The sequence below is a fragment of the Nycticebus coucang genome, chromosome 2 (assembly GCF_027406575.1).
Source record: "Nycticebus coucang isolate mNycCou1 chromosome 2, mNycCou1.pri, whole genome shotgun sequence".
Classification (NCBI taxonomy): domain Eukaryota; kingdom Metazoa; phylum Chordata; class Mammalia; order Primates; family Lorisidae; genus Nycticebus; species Nycticebus coucang.
The window spans coordinates 14089023-14112218 of NC_069781.1; the positions used below are offsets into that span (position 1 = coordinate 14089023).

General features: G+C 38.8%; 2 protein-coding genes across 7 annotated transcripts in view; one reads left to right on the plus strand and one right to left on the minus strand.

The window, feature by feature from the left end:
* STRBP (spermatid perinuclear RNA binding protein) overlaps positions 1-23196 on the plus strand; it is a 211782-nt gene that overhangs the window by 184339 nt on the left and 4247 nt on the right. The window lies entirely within an intron of this gene.
* The window catches only part of RABGAP1 (RAB GTPase activating protein 1), a 186033-nt gene that overhangs the window by 23114 nt on the left and 139723 nt on the right, over positions 1-23196 (minus strand). For all 6 annotated transcript variants that reach the window (XM_053562974.1, XM_053562983.1, XM_053562964.1 and 3 more), the window contains 6 exons: positions 23004-23117; positions 16207-16281; positions 11442-11567; positions 10706-10849; positions 8555-8596; positions 8169-8297 (listed from right to left, as the gene is read on the minus strand). In XM_053562974.1, the coding sequence (XP_053418949.1) occupies positions 8169-8297; positions 8555-8596; positions 10706-10849; positions 11442-11567; positions 16207-16281; positions 23004-23117 (630 nt within the window). The remainder of the gene's footprint in view (positions 1-8168; positions 8298-8554; positions 8597-10705; positions 10850-11441; positions 11568-16206; positions 16282-23003; positions 23118-23196) is intronic.

Below are 23196 nucleotides of genomic sequence, written 5' to 3' on the forward strand. Positions count from 1 at the left end.
TATCCCTCACCTCTCTTCTGCCCTCCCCTCTTCTTGGTTTCCAATGTCCTATAATACACTTTACAACCACATGTACCCACTGTTTAGCGCTCACTTATTAGTGAGAACATGTGGTGCTTGTTTTTCCATTCCTGAGATAATTCACTTAGGATAATGTTATGCAATTCCTTCCAAGTTGCTTCAAATGACATTATTTCTTTCCTTTTCATGGCTGAATAGTATTCCATTGGTGTATATTTTATGCCACATTTTCTTTATATACTCATCATCTGATGGGCACTGAGGTTAATTCCCTATCATTGTAATTGTGAATTTGCACATTGATTCCTGTAATTGTTTAGGGACAGCACCACTTTAAAGGTTTCTTGAGTTTCTCTTCCATAAAAAGAGTACAGAAGCTAATTTTCCTCTGCGCCCACAACAGAATACCCTACATAGCATTTCAGGGGGCCCATCCATGGTCCCAAGTTAAGAAACTTTGAATTAGAGCAAAGGCAGAAACTTGATACATGCCTGTTTGATATTTTGCTAGAAGTATAGATGTAGTCCAAAACACCTCTCCTTTGGTCATTCATCATTAATCTGTCATGAACTAGATAATGTGCTTTCTTAAAATCTATGCAACCTGGGCTGGGGATGCTGGTTTCTAATCAGCCTCTGGAGCAGCCCCACACAGAGGAAGAAAGAGAGAGACTGGCAGCTGACCTGGATAGGAGGTGAGATGGCGTGGCTGCTATCTAAGAGCTTGGGCTTTGCAGGCTACGGACCAAGGCTCTGGCCCTGCAATTACTTACTATGTCACAAGGGCAAGCTGCCTCATCCTTCTAAATCTCAGCTTCCTCATCTGTAAAACTCATAACAGTCTTTTACAAAGATGACTGTTATGGTGATGAAATGATATAAAATGTATATGAAGTGCCCCAAAGAGTACCACACACAGTGAGGTCTTTTCAATAAATGGTAGTTATTACTTGTTGCTGTGTTCTGGCATCTTGTCTTTAAACAAGAGACAGAGCTGCCCTCTGAACACATGCTGTAAGCAATGAGCCTTTTAAACAGAGGCTACTTAACACAGAAAAGCATAAAATAGGCTTCCTTTGGACGAGGAGCTGATTTCCGAATCTGGCTTCAAAAAGAGATGCAAAAATCAGAATCCCCGCTGGGCTGGAGTTTTAGAGCGTCTAGAGAAGGTGGGAGGTTGAATGTTAGTAGCTCTGCAGAGTGAGATTGAAACGTGCTGTCTGGGTAAGTGGGTGAATTGGTGGCGGGGGGAGAGAGGGGGGTAAGAAGAGGTCTGATAGATTAAATAGATCCTGACTCCAAAGTCCTCACTGCTTTGTGTAATATGATTAATAGGAAGCTAAATAAAGGTATCTTTATTTAGACATGTCCATGTCTGTTTAAGAATGCATAGGATAGGGACTGTGTTTTCCATTACTCATTGAAAGAACCTAAAATTTACATAGGACTTTCAAGATAAGATACTTCCAAATACCTACTATTTTATTTAATCCTAAAACAACTTTCTGAGATGGGCAGAGCAGAGACCATTTCCCTTATTTTACTGATGAGAAATTGAGACCTGGATAAAGTGACTTGTCCAAAGTCAAGAACTTGTGTGGCAAAATCAGCACAAGAATGCAAATATGGAGTGATTCTTACTGCTTATTGGTTTCTGTAGCCTGCTCTGTACTCAGCATAGTTCTTGGCACATAAAAAAAACTAGAAATGTTTGATAACTTGAACTGACTTAAGGAAGGTATTCTGGTGGTTGTAACAGGGCAGGCCAAAAGAGAATGTAACCAACAGCTACTTTATTTAAGAGTCTTACTCTACTGCCCAGGCTGGAGAACAGTGGCACGGTCATAGCTCACTGCAGCCTTGAACTTGGTTCCAAGTTCATGTTCTACTGCCACAGACTCCTAAGTAGATGAAACTGTAGGCATGTGTCACTACATCCACCCAGCTAATTTTTTTCTTTCTCTTTTTCTTTCTTTTCTTTCTTTCTTTTTTTTTAGGAGATAGGATCTCTCGATGCTGCCCAGGCTAATACTTTAAAGACATCATCTTATTTTTTTCTCACTACAATAGTGTGGTGTAAGAGCCAAGGTCTGTGGGACTCCAAGACTGTACTCTTGATCATTTGAAGGAAACATTCTATTTAATTTCTGAGCTTTTAAATTTAATTTGTTTAAATAGTTCATACTCAAAATTCCTTCAAAAATCACCAAATAGAATTAGGCATTCTACTTCTGTCATCAAAGTGTTTTCCTAAAACACAGAAGCAAATTAGTAGCACAGAACCCAAGCAAGTAAAGACCAAGGGAGACCAGCTTAAAATAAGAAAGTGGTATCCACTCCCTTTTGACAGCTGGCATAATTCTAAAAGAAAAGGTAGGAACAGCTCGGCGCTCATAGCACAGTGGTTACAGCGCCAGCCACATGCCCTGAGGGTGGCAGGTTCGAACCCAGCCTGGGCCTGCTAAAAGGTAGGAACAAGCAAAGAAATAAAAGTATGGTTCTCTTGCCTCAGCCTCCCAAGTAGCTGGGACTACAGGCGCATGCCACAACAGCCAGCTACTTTTTTGTTGCAGTTTGGCCGGGGCCGGGTTTGAACCCATCGCCCTCAGTATATGGGGTCTCTACAAAACAAACAAACAACAAAAAACCCCACTATGGTTTAATCTAGTTGTAAGGAAAGCTGAACTTAGCTACAGGGTAAAGAGGGTAAATTTCAACTCTGACATATAGACTGAGTTACCCATTATTACATGACTAACAACACCAAAAGGGGCCAATACATAAGTGACTCTTATCCCGTTCATTCAAACCCTCATTTACAGTACAGTATAATGATCATGAGAACTGATTTCAGAGTCTGAAACTCCTGGGATCTAAATCCTACTCTTATCACTTACTAACCTTAGAGAATTTACTTTAGTTCTCTAAGTTTCACTACATACATCTCTAAAATAACCTCATACTGTCACTGAAGATTATTCCATCATGTGAGGGATTTTTGTAAGACTCTGTGAATGCACCAACGAACAAGACCGATGAGCTCACTGCTCTCCCAGAGCTTAAATTCTTATGCATATTAACTGCACAAGAGATTTGAAAAAGGAATGAAATTCAAATTACTGTTGGTTTCAGATCATGAATGAAACTATCTGCCAGGGGCAAATAGTTCCAAATGTCAAAGAGTTTTATTTCTCCGAATAGCAAATGGATACATTTATATTAATTTGTAGATATTACTATTTGGTTTTTGTATAATAATATCTTTTCTTTCAAGTAGTTTGAAATAATCTGGCATGTTCATTTTATGTTTGAAATAAAAAATTCTGATGAAGCAATAGTCCAGAAATCAGATTTCACCTTAAGCAGGATTCTGTAGCAAAATGGCCAAGTCTTTAAGTTTGATCTAAGAAGCTCATGTCTTATAGCATGGCTCCCGTTTCTTCTAAACTAGCCTCACATATCTGACTTGTTCTCAAAAACTCCTGCAATGAGACATAAAGAAATGGTTTCCCTCTCTTATTTCTTGAATCAAAAATTTAAAAGACCAAAGAATTTCTTTTTTAATTTCCCCTTTTAAAGACTACGTCTACGTTGCACAGTTAGGAGTATGAAAAGATTGTGGGAGCTCTCGGGACCATTCATGAGCTCCTGGAATAATCTATTTAGAGTGGAATTCCTTTTAGATCTTGCATCAGAAGTGGAAATAATCTATTTCAGGTCACTGCCCCATATAGGAGGAGGAATTCAATGAACATCTGAGTTTTGATATATGTTGTTAAGTTTTAAATTAAGAAAAGGTAATAAACTCATCAAGAAATCAGACACTATTTCAGCCCCATAATAAGTTCACTTTACAGAGAAAGAGAGAGAAGAGGAAAAGCAAAAGGCCTAAAAGAAGCAGCAGAGAGGGCAGCACCTGTGGCTCAGTCGGTAGGGCGCCAGCCCCATATGCCGAGGGTGGCAGGTTCAAACCTGGCCCCGGCTGAACTGCAACCAAAAAATTAGCCGGGCGTTGTGGCGGGCGCCTGTAGTCCCAGCTACTTGGGAGGCTGAGGCAAGAGAATCGCTTAAGCCCAGGAGTTGGAGGTTGCTGTGAGCTGTGTGATGCCACGGCACTCTACCGAGGGCCATAAAGTGAGACTCTGTCTCTACAAAAAAAAAAAAAGCAGCAGCAGAGAGAGGCAAGTAGGGAGAAAGACAGAGAAAGATAATGTAGAGGAAATAAAGACCCATCGGCACAGAGGAGACAGTGAACCTTTACAAGCCATACACCTACCCATCTTGGGGCCAATTCAGATACTGCTACACCAAATTCTTTTTTTTTTTTTTTTTGATTTCAGATTAATATGAGGATATAAACGATTAGGTTACAATGTTTGCTTGTGTTACATAAGGTCCCTGTTGTCTTTGTACCCCTCACCCAGGAGATGTCCCAGATACCCTTACATTGTGTCCATTAGATAAGAACACACTAATCCTCTTCCTTCCTTCTCCTCCCCCTCCTCCCAACAAATTTAATTTTTGTTGCATTTTTACAATAAGATGTAGTGGAATAGAGTGGAAAGCATTGGTAATGTGGAGGGAGAAGGCCTAAGATCTATTAGGGTTCCTGTCACTATACAGCTGGTACCACTTGTACACAAGTCACCACACTTCTATAAGCCTCAGTTGCTACACTTGATTTGCCCTATGTACCTCATAAATAAGATACCCGTAAGAACTATACAAATACTAGAAATTACAATAATATTAGAAAGTTAAAATCCAACAATGACAATGTAAGTAGCTAGGTGTTTCCCAGACTGGTATGCGAGGCAAAGCACTGCCAAGTCCTACCTTATTCAGGAAGTACAGGTAACTCTTGAACAATACAAGGGTTCAAGTGCTGACAACCAGTGTAGGTGAAAATCCATGTATAACTTTTGACTCCCCCAAACTTAATTACTAACTGTTGACTGGAAGCCTTCCAAATAATATAAATAGCCTTACCAACAAAATACACATAGTTTATATGCTACATATACATTATATATAAAAGTAAGTTAGAGAAAAGAAAATGTTAGTAACAAAATCACAAAGAGAAATTATATTTACTATTTGTTAAGTGAAATTGGATCATTATAAAGGTCTTCTTCCTTGTCATCTTCATGTTGAGCCGGCAGAAAAGGAAGAGGAAGAGGAGGTAGAGGAGGGGTTGGTCTTGTTACCTCAGGGCAGGCAGAGGCAGAAGAGTGGAGGAGGTGGAAGGGAAGGGAGGAGAGGCAGGCATACTTAGTACAACTGTTACTGAACAAAATCCATGTATAAAAGTGGACTTGTGCAGTTCAAACTCTGTTATTCAAGAGTCAACTATGCAACCGGATAATTCCACAATTTTAAAACAATTAAAAAATAATGAAAAAGAATTTCATTGAGTTGCAGAGCAAGGTTTCTTTGTAAATTCCATTCAAAAATTCAAAAGTTTGCTTCTAAACCTACATACACCATGAACTCCCTTTTCCATGTCTAAAGGGGAGTCCAGAACCACAGACCATCATGTGTACTCCCTGTGTTGACTGAGACACTCCTACCTCACACGGGCCAAAGAATGCAAGGTTCAGGATACACTTGCCCAAATCTAAAAGGTAAAAACTCTGGCTGGAAACTATTTTTAATCTTTGCCCAAATCAATGTTAACTGTTCTTTGTAAATCACTTAGTAGAAACTTAGCAGTATATTTATTATGTACTGACTCAACTGGTATTTCTCTTGTTGCAGAGCCTCCAGTCCAGTGGGGGTAAATAAGACAGGGTAAGGTGATAGGGGCATTAAAGGTTGTGGGGAGCTGCTACTTTATATACTGTAATTAGAGAGGAAGGCTTCTGTGATAATTGAGCCAAAGACTGGGTATGGTTCACAGTGGAGCCACGGCTGAGAAACGAGGCAGTGCAAAGGCCTGAGGGAGCAAAATGTTTGGCAAGTCTCAGAACAGCACCAGGGTGTCTGCAGTGAAAAGAGCAGGAGGAGATGAGATCGACGAAGTCATGAGGTCCAGGCCTTGTGGTGGATCATACATGTATACGACTGTCCCAGGCATTATTGGCCATGGCAAAAACTCTTGAGTTGTTGTTGTTGTTTTTTTTTGGTGAGATAAGCCAGTGGAGTTTTAGACAAGGGAGAGAAGGGATTGGGGAAAGCCTGGGAGGGGGTCCACTGGAGAAACAGAGAATGATGATGATGGTTAGCTGGGGTTTTAGTGAAGAGAGTGGTGATCAGAGCCAGGACATATTTGGACCACATGCTTAGTTTTGGGGAGTGAAGATGGGAGTTGTACAGTGTGAGAAAAAGAGGAGTCAAGGATGACAGCAATGATTTGTACTGACCAACCAGGTACCACTAACTGAAACAGAAACACTGAGAAAGGAGCAGATTTTGGCAGGCAAGAATTCTACCACTGAGCCACCAATGCTAAAGGAGCAGATTTTGGAGAGAAATGAAACCATGAACATCTCTCTTGTATCCTGAACCAGGTGGAGATGGGAAAAATGACTCAAAAGAATCTCAGAAGACAGTTTTATGCTCAGTGCAAACTCATTCTCTTTGAAAATATTACTGGAAAATGTTTGATATGTATTTGAAAAAACCAGAGAGGAGGCTTGGTGCCTGTAGCACAGTGGTTATGGTGCCAGCTATATACATAGAGGCTGGCAGGTTCAAACCTAGCCTGGGGGAGCTAAACAATGACAACTGCAATAAAAAATAGCCAGGCATTGTGGTAGGAGCCTGTAGTCCCAGCTACTTGGGAGGCTGAGGTAAGAGAATTGCTTAAGCCCAAGAGTTTGAGGTTGCTGTGAGCTGTGACACCATGACACTCTACTGAAGATGACACGGTGAGACTCTGTCTCCAAAAACAAAAAAAGAAAAACCAGCAAGGAAATAATTATAGTAGTAGCCATCCAAGCCTTACTAATTACTAGGTACTATGTTAAGCACTGTATATACCATGTCCACTATGTCTGTGTGAGCATTAAACCTACACATGGTTCCATATTCCCCTGGGAAGTGATGTATTGGTTTATACACCCTAGCTCTGAGCTACTTTTGTTTCAGTATCATCCATTCCCCTTTTTAGTTTTTGTAGGTATTTAAACATTTCTCAGGTTATATTTAATTTAGCTTCTTTAAGTGTTAAAAGGAAGGGCAGTCTGAGTTTAGTCTGACATATAACCAAAATCAGAAGTCCTTTATTATTTAATAGATGAGGAAATTAAGGCTTAAACAGGCGAAGTAACTTTGAATTCAGATCTCTCTCATTCCAAGTTGCTGCTCTATTTCGTACATAGTAAAGGTTATCCTTTTCCACCTCTTTAAAAATATGACTTATCGGGCGGCGCCTGTGGCTCAGTTAGTAGGACGCCGGCCCCATATGCCAAGGGTGGCGGGTTCGGACCCAGCCCTAGCCAAACTGCAACAGAAAAATAGCCGGGCGTTGTGGCGGTCGCCTGTAGTCCCAGCTGCTCAGGAGGCTGAGGCAAGAGAATCGCGTAAGCCCAAGAGTTAGAGGTTGCTGTGAGCCGTGTGACACCACAGCACTCTACCCGAGGGCGGTACAGTGAGACTCTGTCTCTACAAAAAAAAAAAAAAAAAAAAAAACAAATAAAAAGATGACTTATCATAACACGGACACACAGAGACCCTGTATCTTTTACTTTAAAAGAACTGCACAAATTATAAATGGCATCTGAAATGATAAAATTGAATGGGTTTTCTTCAGCATTAGTAGTTTCATTTTAAGGAGTTTCTGACCATAATAACAAATGCTGAAAGCTAAAGGTCAGCACAGGGGAAATCATGAACTATGGGCTCTGCCGCTAACTAGCTATGTGACGACTAGAGGGCTGTAGCCTCTTTGTGTTTTGGTTTATCTTCAAAATGGGGATGTGATTATACTAGAGTTTAGGGGAAAGGAGGGCAATGAGACTTAATTCATAGGATATAATATACATGAAAAGTATTTAGGGAAATAAAGGTAAAAATTACATAATACAGAAGAAAATCATTATTACCATGATTATGTATGTATTATAAACACTAATACTTGATGAGAAATAGGGATTAACTATACTCTGAACAAGAGTATAGTTGAATTAATGCAAAAATCATTTTACCTTCATGTTGCAAGCTAATTCCATTAGTTTTTTTGCATTTTCTTCTGAGCGGTATCTCTTAGGAAGCTGAACCCTGAAGAACTTCAAGGCACCTTCAAAGTCTGTCAACAGCAGGTCATCCTTGGAAGTCTTAAAGAAAGTAAGACAACACAACCACATATAGAAAAAACGTTTACTATGAGCTGTATAAGAAGCATTTCAAAATCACACCATTTTCATAATCCCCAAAAGACATTTCTTATCTTTTGTCAGAGCTACCTGCACATATCCACTGTCTGGAACAACAAAAGAGTGTAGTGACTGCTTAGAATTGAGACTAAGATCGAGGTATTTGCAAGGGCTGAACAGGGAATGCCAGCTAACTCAGCTTATAAATAAACAAGTACCTTTAATAATCCAAGGGCGACATTAAAAATAACACTTATTCCCTAAAAGAGAAAAGAAAAAAAGAACATTTTCAGTGTTTATATCCAGATTATTATGCTATTTGTCCTCTGAATACCCCACATTTTTAGAGGAGTTGTGAAAACTTAAGGATAAAATGCATTATCTCAGAATGGTCCTAGAAAATAAAAATTATAGGGCCATCACTCAAAAGCCCCTGAAAGTAGGTCTCTAGTTTCTCATTTTTCTGAAAGAAGAGCTTCTCTTGCCCCATTCTCACAATCAACAAAAGAAAAGGATTCCATGCTTCTTCAAAGTATTCCATGCTTCCAAACCAAAATATAAATTTGTGGTCTATGAGTAAATGACTCCTGGTGGACTCTTCTGTTATCTTATACTGTCCCAATCCGTGGACAGCAAGCCCAGAATCTGTCCATAAACCCAGAATCCCAGCAGTGAGTCTGCTCAGGAATCCCTCTAATTTGCCCTCCTTCATCTCATCAGTTGGGAATCCTGGGAGCAAAGGACAAACAAGGGAGGCGCGAACCTCTGCTGACTAAGTTAAACTCTTAAAGTTTCTGGACCTCAGTTTCTATAAATAACAATTTCCCAAGGGTTTTCTGAGATAATTGCTCGCAAAGTTTATGTGAATTCATTAGCGTAACACCTAGGACTTAGTAACTATTTAACAGATGGTTGCTTCTAATACTGAAAAACTAGATAAAATTTAAAGGTTTGAGATTAGAAATTTGTTACATAAATTAAAGCATATTTAAATAATGGCATACCTGGCAGCAAGTAAGAACAATTATAATATTTGATAATGTTTATTTCTTCTACTATTTCTTAGAGTATCTCAAGCTGGGTGGTAGATACAAATTCTTTAAGAATTTCTGTGTGTTTTAGGTATGGGATAATTACAATAGAAAGAAGAAAAGTATAAATGTGTATGTTCAGGTATATAAAATAAAAAAGATAACAAAAAGTATATATAGCACAATCTATTTTTAAATATAAACATACAATATTTCAAATAGAAATTATACATACACATGTGAACACAAACAAAAGCTGAAAGAATATATACCAAACTGTTTAAAAGTAGTTAAAATTTAGGGAGTAGTACTAGAAGTATTTAAAATTCTTTTTGCTTATTGTTTTCTGCAGTTTAATAAACATATATTATTTTTATAATTAATTGTTTTTCTTAATTATATACTGCTCCCCTACCTCTGCTACTGCAAAATGACTTTTGTTTACTCCAATATCTATTTTCTTATTAGTAACAAAATCCTAATTTTTAATCCTGTCCATCTTAAAAAACAAAATCTCCCTTGTAGCTAGATATGGTCACATAACTAAGACCTAGACAATAAGTAAAAATGCTGGGTAGAACTTCTAGGAAGTCTATTTAAAAAAAAAAAAAAAGAAGATATAGGCTGGGCATGGTGGCTCATGCCTGTAATCCCAGCACTCTAGGAGGCCGAGGTTGGTCAATTGCTTGAGCTCAGAAAGTTGCGACCAGACTGAGCAAGAGCAAGACCCCACTGCTACTAAAAATGGAAAATTAGCTGGGCATTGTGGTGGGTGCCTTTAGTTCCAGCTACTCAGGAAGCTGACGTAGGAGGATAGCTTGAACCTAGGAGTTCAAAGTTGCTATGAGCTCGGCTGACACCATGGCATGCTAGACTCAGGTAACAGAGTAAGATTCTTGTCAGTCAATCAATCAAGAGGATGCATCTTCTCCCTTCTCCTAACCCTACTGGGTTGAATACAGATATCATGGTGGGAATTCTAATCCACCATAAGGATAAGAGCCACATTCAGGGAAGGCTGGCTACTGCAAACCTTCTGACTTCTTTTACATGAGAGAGAGAAATATACTTTTATTTTATTTAGTCATTGCTATTTTGGGTTTATTAAATACAAATAAACCTAATACTTACATAAGTATCTAATATAGTATTATTGCATAGCAGAATGTACCTTTAACAAATGTGATCCGCAGCTTTAGCCCAAGGAAGAGTAATTTAAGCCTGGATTTCCCAGCAACGAAAGAAAATAACTGAGAAGAGTAAATTCTGCTTTGACAGAGCTGACACAAAATGTAAATTACGAACAAAAGTCAAAGTGGTATAACCACTGATACATACCTCACATAAAAGCAGGTCGATGATATGAAAGACCATGTAGAGAGGGAATTTTGCAGTAAATAGTGTAAGAAACCACTGGGAGGCATACATGTGTGCTTCAAGGCTTATATCCAGGAAGTGGTTATACAGGTCAGGAATGTATTCCTGAAACAGCAAACGAATTAGTTCGGGCACATAGGCATCTGCCCAACTCCCACTCAGGAGGTTCACAAACCTACCAGCAATGGGCCACAAAAGTCATATACATATGTTTTTCTAAAAATCTCCAAAGTGTTCAGAAGAACACTTAACATTTCTTTTCCAGATGGCAAGTGGCTCTCTTTTCCAGATTGCAGGCTAGCTCTAAAGAAAGAGGAATCCCCAAAATCGTGACAAGTATTTGGGAAGCCGACTTTCATTCTAAGTTTCCCAAAATGTTGGGAAAGTTTGTTTCACTTATGCTATGAGAAACCTAACCAGTCAGATTCAGAACATTGGTGAATACTTCTAAATTGAGTTTGCTGTGTAAAAGGCCAGTACAAAGTCATCTATCTGATCTTTTGAATGTTTATCAGCTCACACCCATCAAGTTCACATTTTGTTAATCCTGGCATTTTCATCACATAGTGAGAAATGATAAAAATAAAACCTATTCTTAACCCTGGATGGCTAAGGTGCTCCCTGACATCATTTTATCAATCTAGCTCTCCCTTAACCTGGACCCTTCAGTCAAACATAAGATAATTTCTCTTTTTACCTGCATGAGGCGCTCCAACTGGTAAAATTTGCAATGCAGATCTTCAAAGTTTTGCTTGAAAAGTTCCCTGAGTCCATAGTCAAACATAATCTTGACGAGCACACTGAAGGCCTGTTCTTCCGGCATCTGTAACAGACAAGCAAGGGCAGGGAGAGGTGGAGCAGGGGAATCACAAGACATACGTAAGTATGCTAAATCTGTATGTTCATACGGGAAATAAAATTTGTCTTTTTATTGTTTTACCAGAAAATTTAGTGCTATGCAAAAACTCAGGTTAAAGTTATGTTTTGAAACATTGATTTACTCAGCCAAGAAATAATTAATGATGTCTACTCTGTGTGTGCTTGCCCTCAGGAGTCTCCCAGACAACTATTATACAGGGTGTCCATAAAGTTTGTATGCAAATTGAAATGGCATACTGTTTTAAACTGCACACAAACTTTATGGACAAACTTTATAATAAATGTAATATGAATTAGGTGGAAAGATCAGTAATAGTAAAGAATAGGAAGTTTTTGTCTGCCTGAGGAAGTCAGGAGTAGGCTTTGAAGAGAGAATAGAATTTCAGTTAAGCAGGAACAGAACGATACATACACAGTGTGGGAGAAACCTGTGTTAACCACTTTACCTCCCTTAGATAATATTCATTCCAGTACAATTATTTTTCTTCCTTGTTGGTGTTAAAAACATAACTTGTTATAAAAGAACCTTACAAACTTTAAGCTTGCAGTAATGCTTAAGATGCTTGCAATAATGCTAAAACCCCCTTTATTTCTATTAACAAGTGGTACCCATTTTTAATAATATCTATATCTTCCACAGCTTTAGGGAAAAACATTTCCCTGAGAACCTGGCAAGAAGTCTACTTTTTAAAAAAGGAAAAAGAAATGCCCTGGAAATGTTATTTAAAGCTTGGTGTGAGCGTAGCAGTCCTTCAGAACAGTGAAGAAGGTGGGCAGGCTTCCATGGACCCAGATGATAGAGGTGGGCTGAGGAACACAGAAATCACTGAGAATAAAGCAGAGCTCAAAAGCAAATCAGATTAAGTAATAAATGAGAAAAGCACAGCTCTTTTCCAGATTATTACCGGAAAAGTAAGGGGATCTGGGGCACAGATCAGATCTTTGAGGCTTTGTCATGGACAGCAACTTCACTTTGTCACCAGGAGGGAGAATTTGCCTGATCCACAGTGGTGATTCTAACCCTAGGCAGCCCATCTCTCCTCACTCAAGAAACAAGCATTTATCTTAACACTATGGGCAAGCAGCACAGAATTCAAAACAAGACATCGAGGATTTGTTGAGAAACTCATTTTCAAGTGGTTATGATCCTCAAATGACGATAAATGTCTATTAGCTAAGGGTAAGAATGAAGACAAACCACACAAGGTTGCGAGACTTTGATATACAAATGATGATTAAACAAATAACAATTTGACCACTTTATTAATGTTAGAGCTTTATCATATTTTCACATGACTACCAATACTAACAACCTAAGTTCACAGTCAAAAAAGAAACCAAAGTAGTGAAGCCTCCGAGACCCCTTCCATTGTATTGGAAGTGTTTCCATCTTTTTTTTTTTTGTTTTTGTAGAGACAGGGTCTCACTGTGCTGCCCGAGGGTAGAGTGCCTTGGCGTCACACGGCTCACAGCAACCTCCAGCTCTTGGGCTTCCGCGATTCTCTCGCCTCAGCCTCCCGAGCAGCTGGGACTACAGGTGCCCGCCACAACGCCCGGCTATTTTTTTGTTGCAGTTTGGCCGGGGCTGGGCTTGAACCCATCACCCTCGGTATATGGAGCTGGCGCCCTACTCACTGAGCCACAGGCGCCACCCGGAAGTGTTTCCATCTTCTAATAAACAATCACTCTATCAAAAAACTGTTGCTCTATCACCCTGGTCACTCTGAATGTTGTGGCATCACTGAGAGCACATAGTGAGAATAAGAGGCAGTCAGTCACCCTATAAGACCTTTACCTCATGTCTCCCATTTTTGTTTTGTAAATTCAGCTTTAACCTGACGGTGTATATTTGAGTAGTTTAGGATGATTGACTTAGGGGATTAACTTCTGAATTGGAATGCTGTTGTATGGGTCATGGGTTATGTCAATTATTGTTTATTATAGGTCATGGCGATTACTATTATTTAAAATAAGTAATTATACTGTTGTTTAAAATAAGGGTTTGTAAGTTTTTTAGTTTTAACTTTTATGTATTAAACTGTGGTTTTGGAAATGGAAGAAAAGAACAGTCATGAAAAGGTTACTCTCACTATTCTCTAGAAACACTGGCCTTCTGACACTAAAGTTAGTTGGACCTATTAACCATCTCTGCATATTGGCTGGACAGTGACAGGAGGCTGGACCCTCTTTGGTAACATCATCATAGCTCATAGCAACCTCAAAACACTTGGATCCTCTTGCTTTAGTCTCCCAAGTAGCTGGATTCAGGCATCACTGCCATGCCTGCCTAGTTTTTCTATTTTAGTAGAGATGGGGTCTGCCTCTTGCTCAGACTGGTCTTGAACTCCTAAGCTAAAGCAATCCATCTGCCTAGGCCTTTCAGACTGCTAGGATTATAGGTATGAGCCACTGTGCCTGGTCAGTAGTTTTTGTTTTACTTGTATAGGTTGAGTATCCCAAATCTGAAAATCTGAAATGCTCCAAAATCTGAACCTTTTGGGGTCAGACCTGATGCTCAAAGGAAATGCTCATTGGAACATTTTGGATTTTCAGAGCTGGGAGGCTCAAATGGTATAACACAACTATTCCAAGATATGGAAAAAATACTGTCAAAAACACTGCTGCTCCAAAGCATTTCACATAAGGGATGTACAATGTGTATTGTAACTACACAAAATGGCTTACTACCCTTCACAAGCTTCCCATTGCTTACAGAAGCAGTATCTAGACTCAATGACCTACCTCCATGGCTGTCGCTTGTTTCCTCCCCTAATCTCCATTGCTTAGTCCCTCAGGATGCTCTAGTCACACTAGTCTTTTTTTTTTCTTTGTTTGAAACGGAGTGCTATGATTATAGGCATGAGCCACTGTGCCTGGTCAGTAGTTTTTGTTTTACTTGTATAGGTTGAGTATCCCAAATCTGAAAATCTGAAATGCTCCAAAATCTGAACCTTTTGGGGTCAGACCTGATGCTCAAAGGAAATGCTCATTGGAACATTTTGGATTTTCAGAGCTGGGAGGCTCAAATGGTATAACACAACTATTCCAAGATATGGAAAAAATACTGTCAAAAACACTGCTGCTCCAAAGCATTTCACATAAGGGATGTACAATGTGTATTGTAACTACACAAAATGGCTTACTACCCTTCACAAGCTTCCCATTGCTTACAGAAGCAGTATCTAGACTCAATGACCTACCTCCATGGCTGTCGCTTGTTTCCTCCCCTAATCTCCATTGCTTAGTCCCTCAGGATGCTCTAGTCACACTAGTCTTTTTTTTTTCTTTGTTTGAAACGGAGTGCTATGATTATAGGCATGAGCCATAGTGCCCAGCCTCATATAGTTATTTAAAAGTTGCTAAATTTACTAGGTCCACATCCATAAGGATTGGGACTATGTCTACTTGTTCTCAGCTGATATCCAGCATAGTAAAGACCATAACAAACTCAGTAACTTTGCTGATTATCACCTGTGTGGTAGTCTTGGCAAGCATTTTAAATTGAATCATGCAAAAATGATGAAACAAACCAAGAATGTGGGACATTTTACATGACAATTTGCCTGAATTTTTCAAAACAATCAATGGCACAGAACACAAAAAAGGCAAGAAGATAATTTAGATTTAAAAAAATAAATGGTCAGATGTGGTGGCTCACGTCTATAATCCTAGCACTCTGGAAGGCAGAGATATGTGGATCGCTTGAGTTCAGGCATTGGATACCAGCCTGAGCAAGAGCAAGACCCCATTTCTTCTAAAAATAGAACAATTAGCCAAGCATTGTGACAGATTGCCTTAGGAGGCTAAGACAAAGGACTGCTAAAGCCCAGGAGTTGGAGGTTGCTGTGAGCTATGATGCCACTGCACTCTACCCAGGGCAATGGATTGAAACTCTTGTCTTAAACAAAGAAAAGTCTTGACTAGAAAAAAAGCTATAAAGGACTCTGTGAAGTAAATAACTGGGGGAAAACTGAATGTGCATTGTGTATCAGACATTGCTGAATCAATGTGGAATTTCTTGGATGTGATTGAGATACTATGGTTATGTTGTAGAATGTCCCTGTCCTTAGAAGGTACATGCTCAAGTATTTAGGAGTGAAATATCTTGATGTTTGCTACTTACTTTCCAAAAATAATTTCAAAACACTTTCTGGAGTAAAAAGTAAAATATGTGTCTGTGTGCATGTATGTGTGTTAAGAAAAGAGAAAAAGACGCAGAGAGAGACAAAAACAGCAATGCAGAACATTTTAATTGGTACCAAAACAAACATTAATGACACTGGCTACTTTGGGGAAGATAATATCCCCAAGGGTCCAACCAACACTGAAGTGTATTCAATCAGCCTAGTAAGAAAGAGGAAGTTTATCCTTGTACTAGTTTTCAACACTGCCATTTATTCTCATCATGTTTCTCTTCCATAATGACATTAAGTTAACTGAAGGAAAAAATTACCCAGACATAAGAGTTAAAACTCCTGTCTAAGAGTCCGGCTAAACCCAATATAAAACCATGCCCGAGCCTAAGGCCAGTAATAAGGTGAGGCAGGCCATGTGCAAGTCATGACAGAGCCCTAATTACTCACGTGGAGAAGCAGCACAGCAGCAAGAAACGACTGGCCCTGGCAATAGCCAATCTCTTCATCATACACAGAGTAAGCCTGGAAAAGAAACCCATAGGGATGTAAATGAACATAGTCACTTGGGGGGCTGGGTGGCCCTACAGGACCTTGAATATAAGACCCTGCAGGGTGTAACCCACACCCCATTGTCCATTCTGATGGACAATGAATGAGGACAACACTTCTCTCCAATCTCAATTTTTTCTTTACAATTCTATTATTGAGATTGGAGAGAAGTGTTGGCCTCATTTAATTGTTGTTGCCCATGGTGTTCCTTTTGCTTGAGATATCCTTTTCCCTCTTACTTGCCCTAAAAACACATTCTTCCTTCTGGCCCCAATCTTATTCTAAATACCCCACAATAATCCTTCTCTTTTCTGTGCTTCTGTGGTACCTGCTACATATGCAAGGTTATCACAGCACTTACCACAATGCATTTTAACTGTTTGTCTTCTCTATCGGATTGTGAGCTTCTTGAGAAGTAAGGTGATGTCTTTTACAACTTAGCCACTGCCTCACATGTAGCATGCACTTACTAAACACTGTTAATATTATTCATTTTTCTTTCTGGGAAAAACTATCTTGGCAAAGACACCAAAATATAATTTTTTCCACAATACCAGTAATAACTTTTTTGATAAGAGTATTATTCTGAAACCTCTTGTGGATTCCTCTGGAATTCTTTTTATTTTTCTTGGCAGCAAATGATTACTAACCATCTCCTCTAAATATTATCTTGAATAGAATACTCACATATAACATTCCTTATGATTAACTCTTGGATTCTTTAGTTCTTTTTTAGAGTTCTATTTTTATGATTAATATTTGTAGTTTTCACATAAACTATGGTAGAAAGGGAAATTCTTACAGATCTAAGATGCTATTTCCTATTTGACAAATTTATTTCTAGTGAAACTCCTTTTTTTGGGGGGGGAGGTGCCAAAGTTCTTCTGAGTCCTAGGAAAGAAATTTAGAATTGGGTATGTTTATTATTTATCTCTTAGCAAAAGGTGATGCCAATGCTTATCAGATAATGAAAGCCTTTGGTGAACTATAGCTTTTAAAAATACATATATTATAATCATGCTTTCATAAGTTCAGGTGGAATTTAATGTAATCTTTTTATACCCCCTGATTTCATCACAGCTTATCTGATTAGAGACCTACAGGATGATAAACTGGATGTGCAAAGACTGGATGTGCAAAGAGGACTTTGAAAGTAACCTGTTAGCAACAGAATGAGGCACCACTTCCCACCTATCAAATTAATAAACCTTAACAAATGTTAATGCCAATGTTGTGAAGATTGTGTTATAAATAAGTAATAATATATGGCAACACAGTTCTTTGGAAAGCAGTTTGGCATTGTCTTTGAAGGTATCCAGGAATAGTTTATTAGTTAGAAAAGAACAAAGAGGTTTTAGAGTTAGTTGCATTTGGGCTTAGATCCCACAACTGCTAATATCTAGGTCTAAATCTTGGGCAGGTCACTTATGTTTTTCATTTGTAAGAGATGAGAAGAAACATAGTATTAGTATCATAGAGTTGATACATTATTCTCATTCAGTCCTTTCATTTAAAGTGTTCAGCACATAGCCTAACAAATTATGTAGTAGGATGAAAATGTATTGCATTTCTACAGGTGGAGAATAGTTTTCTGGTTGACGTAAGATCTTAAAGGAATGCATACAGTCATGATTTACATGATATATTTAGAGTATAGGATTCATACTGACTAATGAAACATGAGGAAGGCATTTTACTGATTCATCAATGCTTTTTATGTTTAGAAAATTGTTTACTTTTAATTATTATGGGTACATAATAGTTATATATACTTGTAGGATATAGGTGATGTTTTGATATAGGCATACAATGTGCATTAATCAAATCAGGGTAACTAGGGTATCCATCACTATAGGCATTTATCATTTCTTTGTGTTAGGAACATTCTAATTCAACATTTCTAGTTATTTTAAAATATACCGTAACTTATTGTTGATTCTAGTCACTTTGTTGTGCTATCACATATTGTTCATTCTATCTACCTATATTTTTGCATTCATTAAATATCCCCAGTTTGCTCTCCTTCCTCCTGTACCTGCCCCAGCCTCTGGTAACTGTCACTTTACTCTGTCTTCGTGAGATCAATTGTTTTAATATTTAGCTCCCACATATCAGTGAGAACATGTAAGATCGGTATTTTTGTGCTTGGCTTATTTCACTTAACATAATGTTCTCCAGTTCCATCTATATTGTCACGAATGGCAGGGTTTCATTCTTTTAATGGCTATATATAATATTCCATTATGTATATGTACCACAATTTCTTTTTTTTTTTTTAATTGTTGGGGATTCATTGAGGGTACAATAAGCCAGGTTACACTGATTGCATTTGTTAGGCAAAGTCCCTCTTGCAATCGTGTCTTGCCCCAAAAGGTGTGGCACACACCAAGACCCCACCCCCCCACTCCTTCCCTCTCTCTGCTCTTCCTTTCCCCAACATGACCTTAATTGTCCTCATCAAAATTGAGTACATAGGATTCATGCTTCTCCATTCTTGTGATGCTTTACTAAGAATAATGTCTTCCACTTCCATCCAGGTTAATACAAAGGATGGTAAAGTCTCTATTTTTTTTAATGGCTGAATAGTATTCCATGGTGTACATAAACCACAGTTTGTTAATCCATTCCTGGGTTGGTGGGCATTTAGGCTGTTTCCACATTTTGGTGATTGTAAATTGAGCTGCAATAAACAGTCTAGTGCAAGTGTCCTTATGATAAAAGGATTTTTTCCCTTTTGGGTAGATGCCCAGTAATGGAATTGCACGATCAAATGGGAGGTCTAGCTTGAGTGCTTTGAGGTTTTTCCATACTTCCTTCCAAAAAGGTTGTATTAGTTTGCAGTCCTACCAGCAGTGTAAAAGTGTTCCCTTCTCTCCACATCCACGCCAGCATCTGCAATTTTGAGATTTTGTGATGTGGGCCATTCTCACTGGGGTTAGATGATTTCTCAGGGTGGTTTTGATTTGCATTTTTCTAATATATAGGGATGATGAACATTTTTTCAGATGTTTGTTAGCCATTCGTCTGTCTTCTTTAGAGAAGGTTCTATTCATGTCTCTTGCCCATTGATATATGGGATTGTTGGCATTTTTCATGTGGATTAGAGTTCTCTACAGATCCTAGTTATCAAGCTTTTGTCTGATTGAAAATATGTAAATATCGGGCGGCGCCAGTAGCTCAGTGAGTAGGGCGCCGGCCCCATATGCCGAGGGTGGCGGGTTCAAACCCAGCCCCGGCCAAAACTGCAACAAAAAAATAGCCGGGCGTTGTGGCGGGTGCCTGTAGTCCCAGCTGCTCGGGAGGCTGAGGCAGGAGAATCGCGGAAGCCCAAGAGTTAGAGGTTGCTGTGAGCCGTGTGACGCCACGGCACTCTACCCGAGGGCGGTACAGTGAGACTCTGTCTCTACAAAAAAAAAAAAAAAAAACAAAAAAAAAAAAAAAGAAAATATGTAAATATCCTTTCCCATTGTGTAGGTTGTCTCTTTGCTTTGGTTGTTGTCTCCTTAGCTGTACAGAAGCTTTTCAGTTTAATGAAGTTCCATTTGTTTATTTTTGTTGTTGTTGCAATTGCCATGGCAGTATTCTTCATGAAGTGTTTCCCCAGGTCAGTATCTTCAAGTGTTTTTCCTATGCTTTCGATGAGGATTTTTATTGTTTCATGCCTTAAATTTAAGTCCTTTGTCCATCTTGAATCAATTTTTGTGAGTGGGGAAAGGTGTGGGTCCAGTTTCAGTCTTTTACATGTGGATATCCAGTTCTCCCAACACCATTTATTGAATAGGGAGTCTTTCCCCCAAGGTATGTTCTTGTTTGGTTTATCAAAGGTTAGGTGGTTGTAAGATGTTAGTTTCATTTCCTGGTTTTCTATTCGATTCCAAGTGTCTATGTCTCTATTTTTGTGCCAGTACCATGCTGTCTTGACCACTATGGCTTTGTAGTACAGACTAAAATCTGGTATGCTGATGCCCCCAGCTTTGTTTTTATTACTAAGAACTACCTTAGCTATACTGGTTTTTTTCTGGTTCCATACAAAATGCAGAATCATTTTTTCCAAATCTTGAAAGTACGATGTTGGTATTTTAATAGGAAGTACCACAATTTCTTTATCCACTTATCTGTTGATGGACACTTAGGTTCATCATCATTTAACCAGCTCATACTACAGGCTAAGCACTATGCCAAGTGATACAGATGGTACCATACATAAGAAATGATTCTTGTCCTTGGAAATATCATAGTCTGGTGGGGAAGTCAGACAAATAAATCAACTAAAGCACAGTAAGAATTTCAATGTGGCTAAAGCCTAAAATATTTGGGGAAGAAGCAGCAAGGGGTAGGCTAAGACATATTATAAAATATCTTCAGTGAAAGCTCCTTAGTTTGTCCTGTGGTTCTAAATTCCTTAGCTTGAAGCCCAACTAGTCTAGGCATAGAGCTATGTATGAAATTATAAAGTTTCCATCCATCCATCCACACCTTCCAGCATTGAAGATATCCATAAAATATCTTCAAGGCTAAGGAATTTAGAACCACAAGACGAACTAAGGAGGTTTCATTTCATTCTATGGGTTATAAAGCAGCACTAAAGGTTTTTGTGAAGGCCACTGAAATGATCCCATTCTGGGATAAACATGCAACGAAAAATGAACAGGCTAGAACTCAAAGGCAGGGAGACTATCAAGGCAGGTTTTGTAAAAGTGCCAGCAACAAGATACTGGCCTGTACAGGGCAGCAAAGAGAGAAATGCAGCTATAAGAGACATCAATCATACCTAACTCAACCTGGACAAAGAAAGGACAAGAAAACAGACAGAAATAATTACATCTTCAGGAGGACAAACGGCATGGGAGAAAAGGAGGGCTGTTTTTAATTAAAAAAGATACAACAACTGCATGTAAAGTGGATCTTGTTGGATCCTGATTATAACCAACTGTGTGAAGACATTTAAGGAAATCTGGACGTGGAGAGGCACTTAGATGGTATAAATGGGTAATAATTTTACTTTTTAGAGATGCACAGTGACAAATTTAGGACCATGAAGTCTAATATTTGCTTTGAAGTACTTCAGGAAAGAGACAAAAAAGGACAAATGAAGCAATTATGACAGTACGTTGATAGATACTGAATGATACAAATTCATTACACTAATCAACTTTTGTGTATGTTTGAAAATTTTCATGATAAAACATGTTTTTAAATGAATTCTATTTTCAGACCTGTTTTGTTTGATGTACTTGACAGACCTTGACGTGGAGACTAATTGGCAGCTGGAAACTGAAGACTCTGAATTAATGTAGATTTGGGAACATGTGTGTAGTAGTGATAGCTGGAGCTTTGGGCATAGAAGGGATCATGCACAGAGACGGTGTAGAGCTAGAAGAACTACCAGCTGAGGGGGAAGGCTGCTGTTCTAGGGCCGGATGGACTAAGATAAAATAATGAAGACTTGAAGAAGTCATGAGAGACTTACAGCATAACTGGGAAAGTGAAACGTCAAGAGAAGAGAGAGCTGCAAAATCTTTACTTAAATTTTACTTTTGAGGGACCAGAGGCAGTGAATGCAGGGTTTCCTTCTGAGAAATTTTGTAATAAGGTGAAAGATGGTAGGAGTGACTACTTAATTGGGAAATAAAACTGGCAAGTAGCTAAAAGAGGAAGATTACAATAGAAATCATAGCTTTGCAAGCTCTAATTTGAACCCTTCGCATCTGGTGGTCTCGGAAAAATTAAAATAAAACTTAAGAAATATTTCTCTAAACGCTAACTGCCCTTATAGTTTACATCATCCAATTCATCATAAACCTATCCTTTATTGCTAACCTGTCCTAAAACTAGATGTTTTTCTTTCTCAAATGTTATATATGAGCTCCTTAAGGACACACTTCATGTTGTGTCTATACTTCTTACATAGCAGATGTTAAATAAGTACTTTATTAATTTTGGGAAGGAAAGGCTGAAGACCAGTTCTGAAGAGAGATGAAGCTTGGAAAACTGGTCCTAAGTTCTTCTTGTTTGATAGGCTCGTAGTTCTGATGTACCAAAATCCACTCTAAGGTGGATTACTGAAATTGAACAGGCTATCATTTCCTTTACAGTATTCAGATACAGACCTTTTGACAGAAATCAGTATTTCTCACCATTTTTTGTGCTGTGGAGTCATAAGCCCACCTAGATGGGTGACAACACTTCCCACTGTAGAGGGAGTTTGCAATGTTACAAGTCTTAAAGGCTCTTAACATAAAAAAAAAATTTTTTAAGACTAAATGTGGAGCCAGGGGACTGTCATCTGAAAATCCTGATTAAAAAGGAAAAAGAAACCCTACCATTTTGTTTGTAATGATTTCCTTTTTTTTTTGTAGAGACAGAGTCTTACTTTATGGCCCTCGGTAGAGTGCCGTGGCCTCACACAGCTCATAGCAACCTCCAACTTCTGGGCTTAAGCGATTCTCTTGCCTCAGCCTCCCGAGTAGCTGGGACTACAGGCGCCCACCACAACGCCCGGCTATTTTTGGTTGCAGTTTGGCCGGGGCTAGGTTTGAATCCGCCACCCTCGGTATATGGGGCCGGCACCTTACCGACTGAGCCACAGGCGCCACCCTTGTAATGATTTCTTGCTCTTTAATGAGTTTAAGATTGTGCTGTTACCTTTGAATTTACAAAATCTTGTGTCTTTAAAATGTTTTTACATGAAGTACCTTGCATATTTTATATAAAGAATCTTGCCCATCTCCTCCGGTGTCCTTAAAGTAGTCATGGGCTGGGAACGTCCTGTTAATATCTCGGGTAATAGCACTGTCCTGGGGAGACTCCTGTGGAAACATAAGGAAAAAGACTCATGTAAATGTTTGTTCAGGTTTAGGCAACAAGGTCTTCTCATTTACGTGCTTT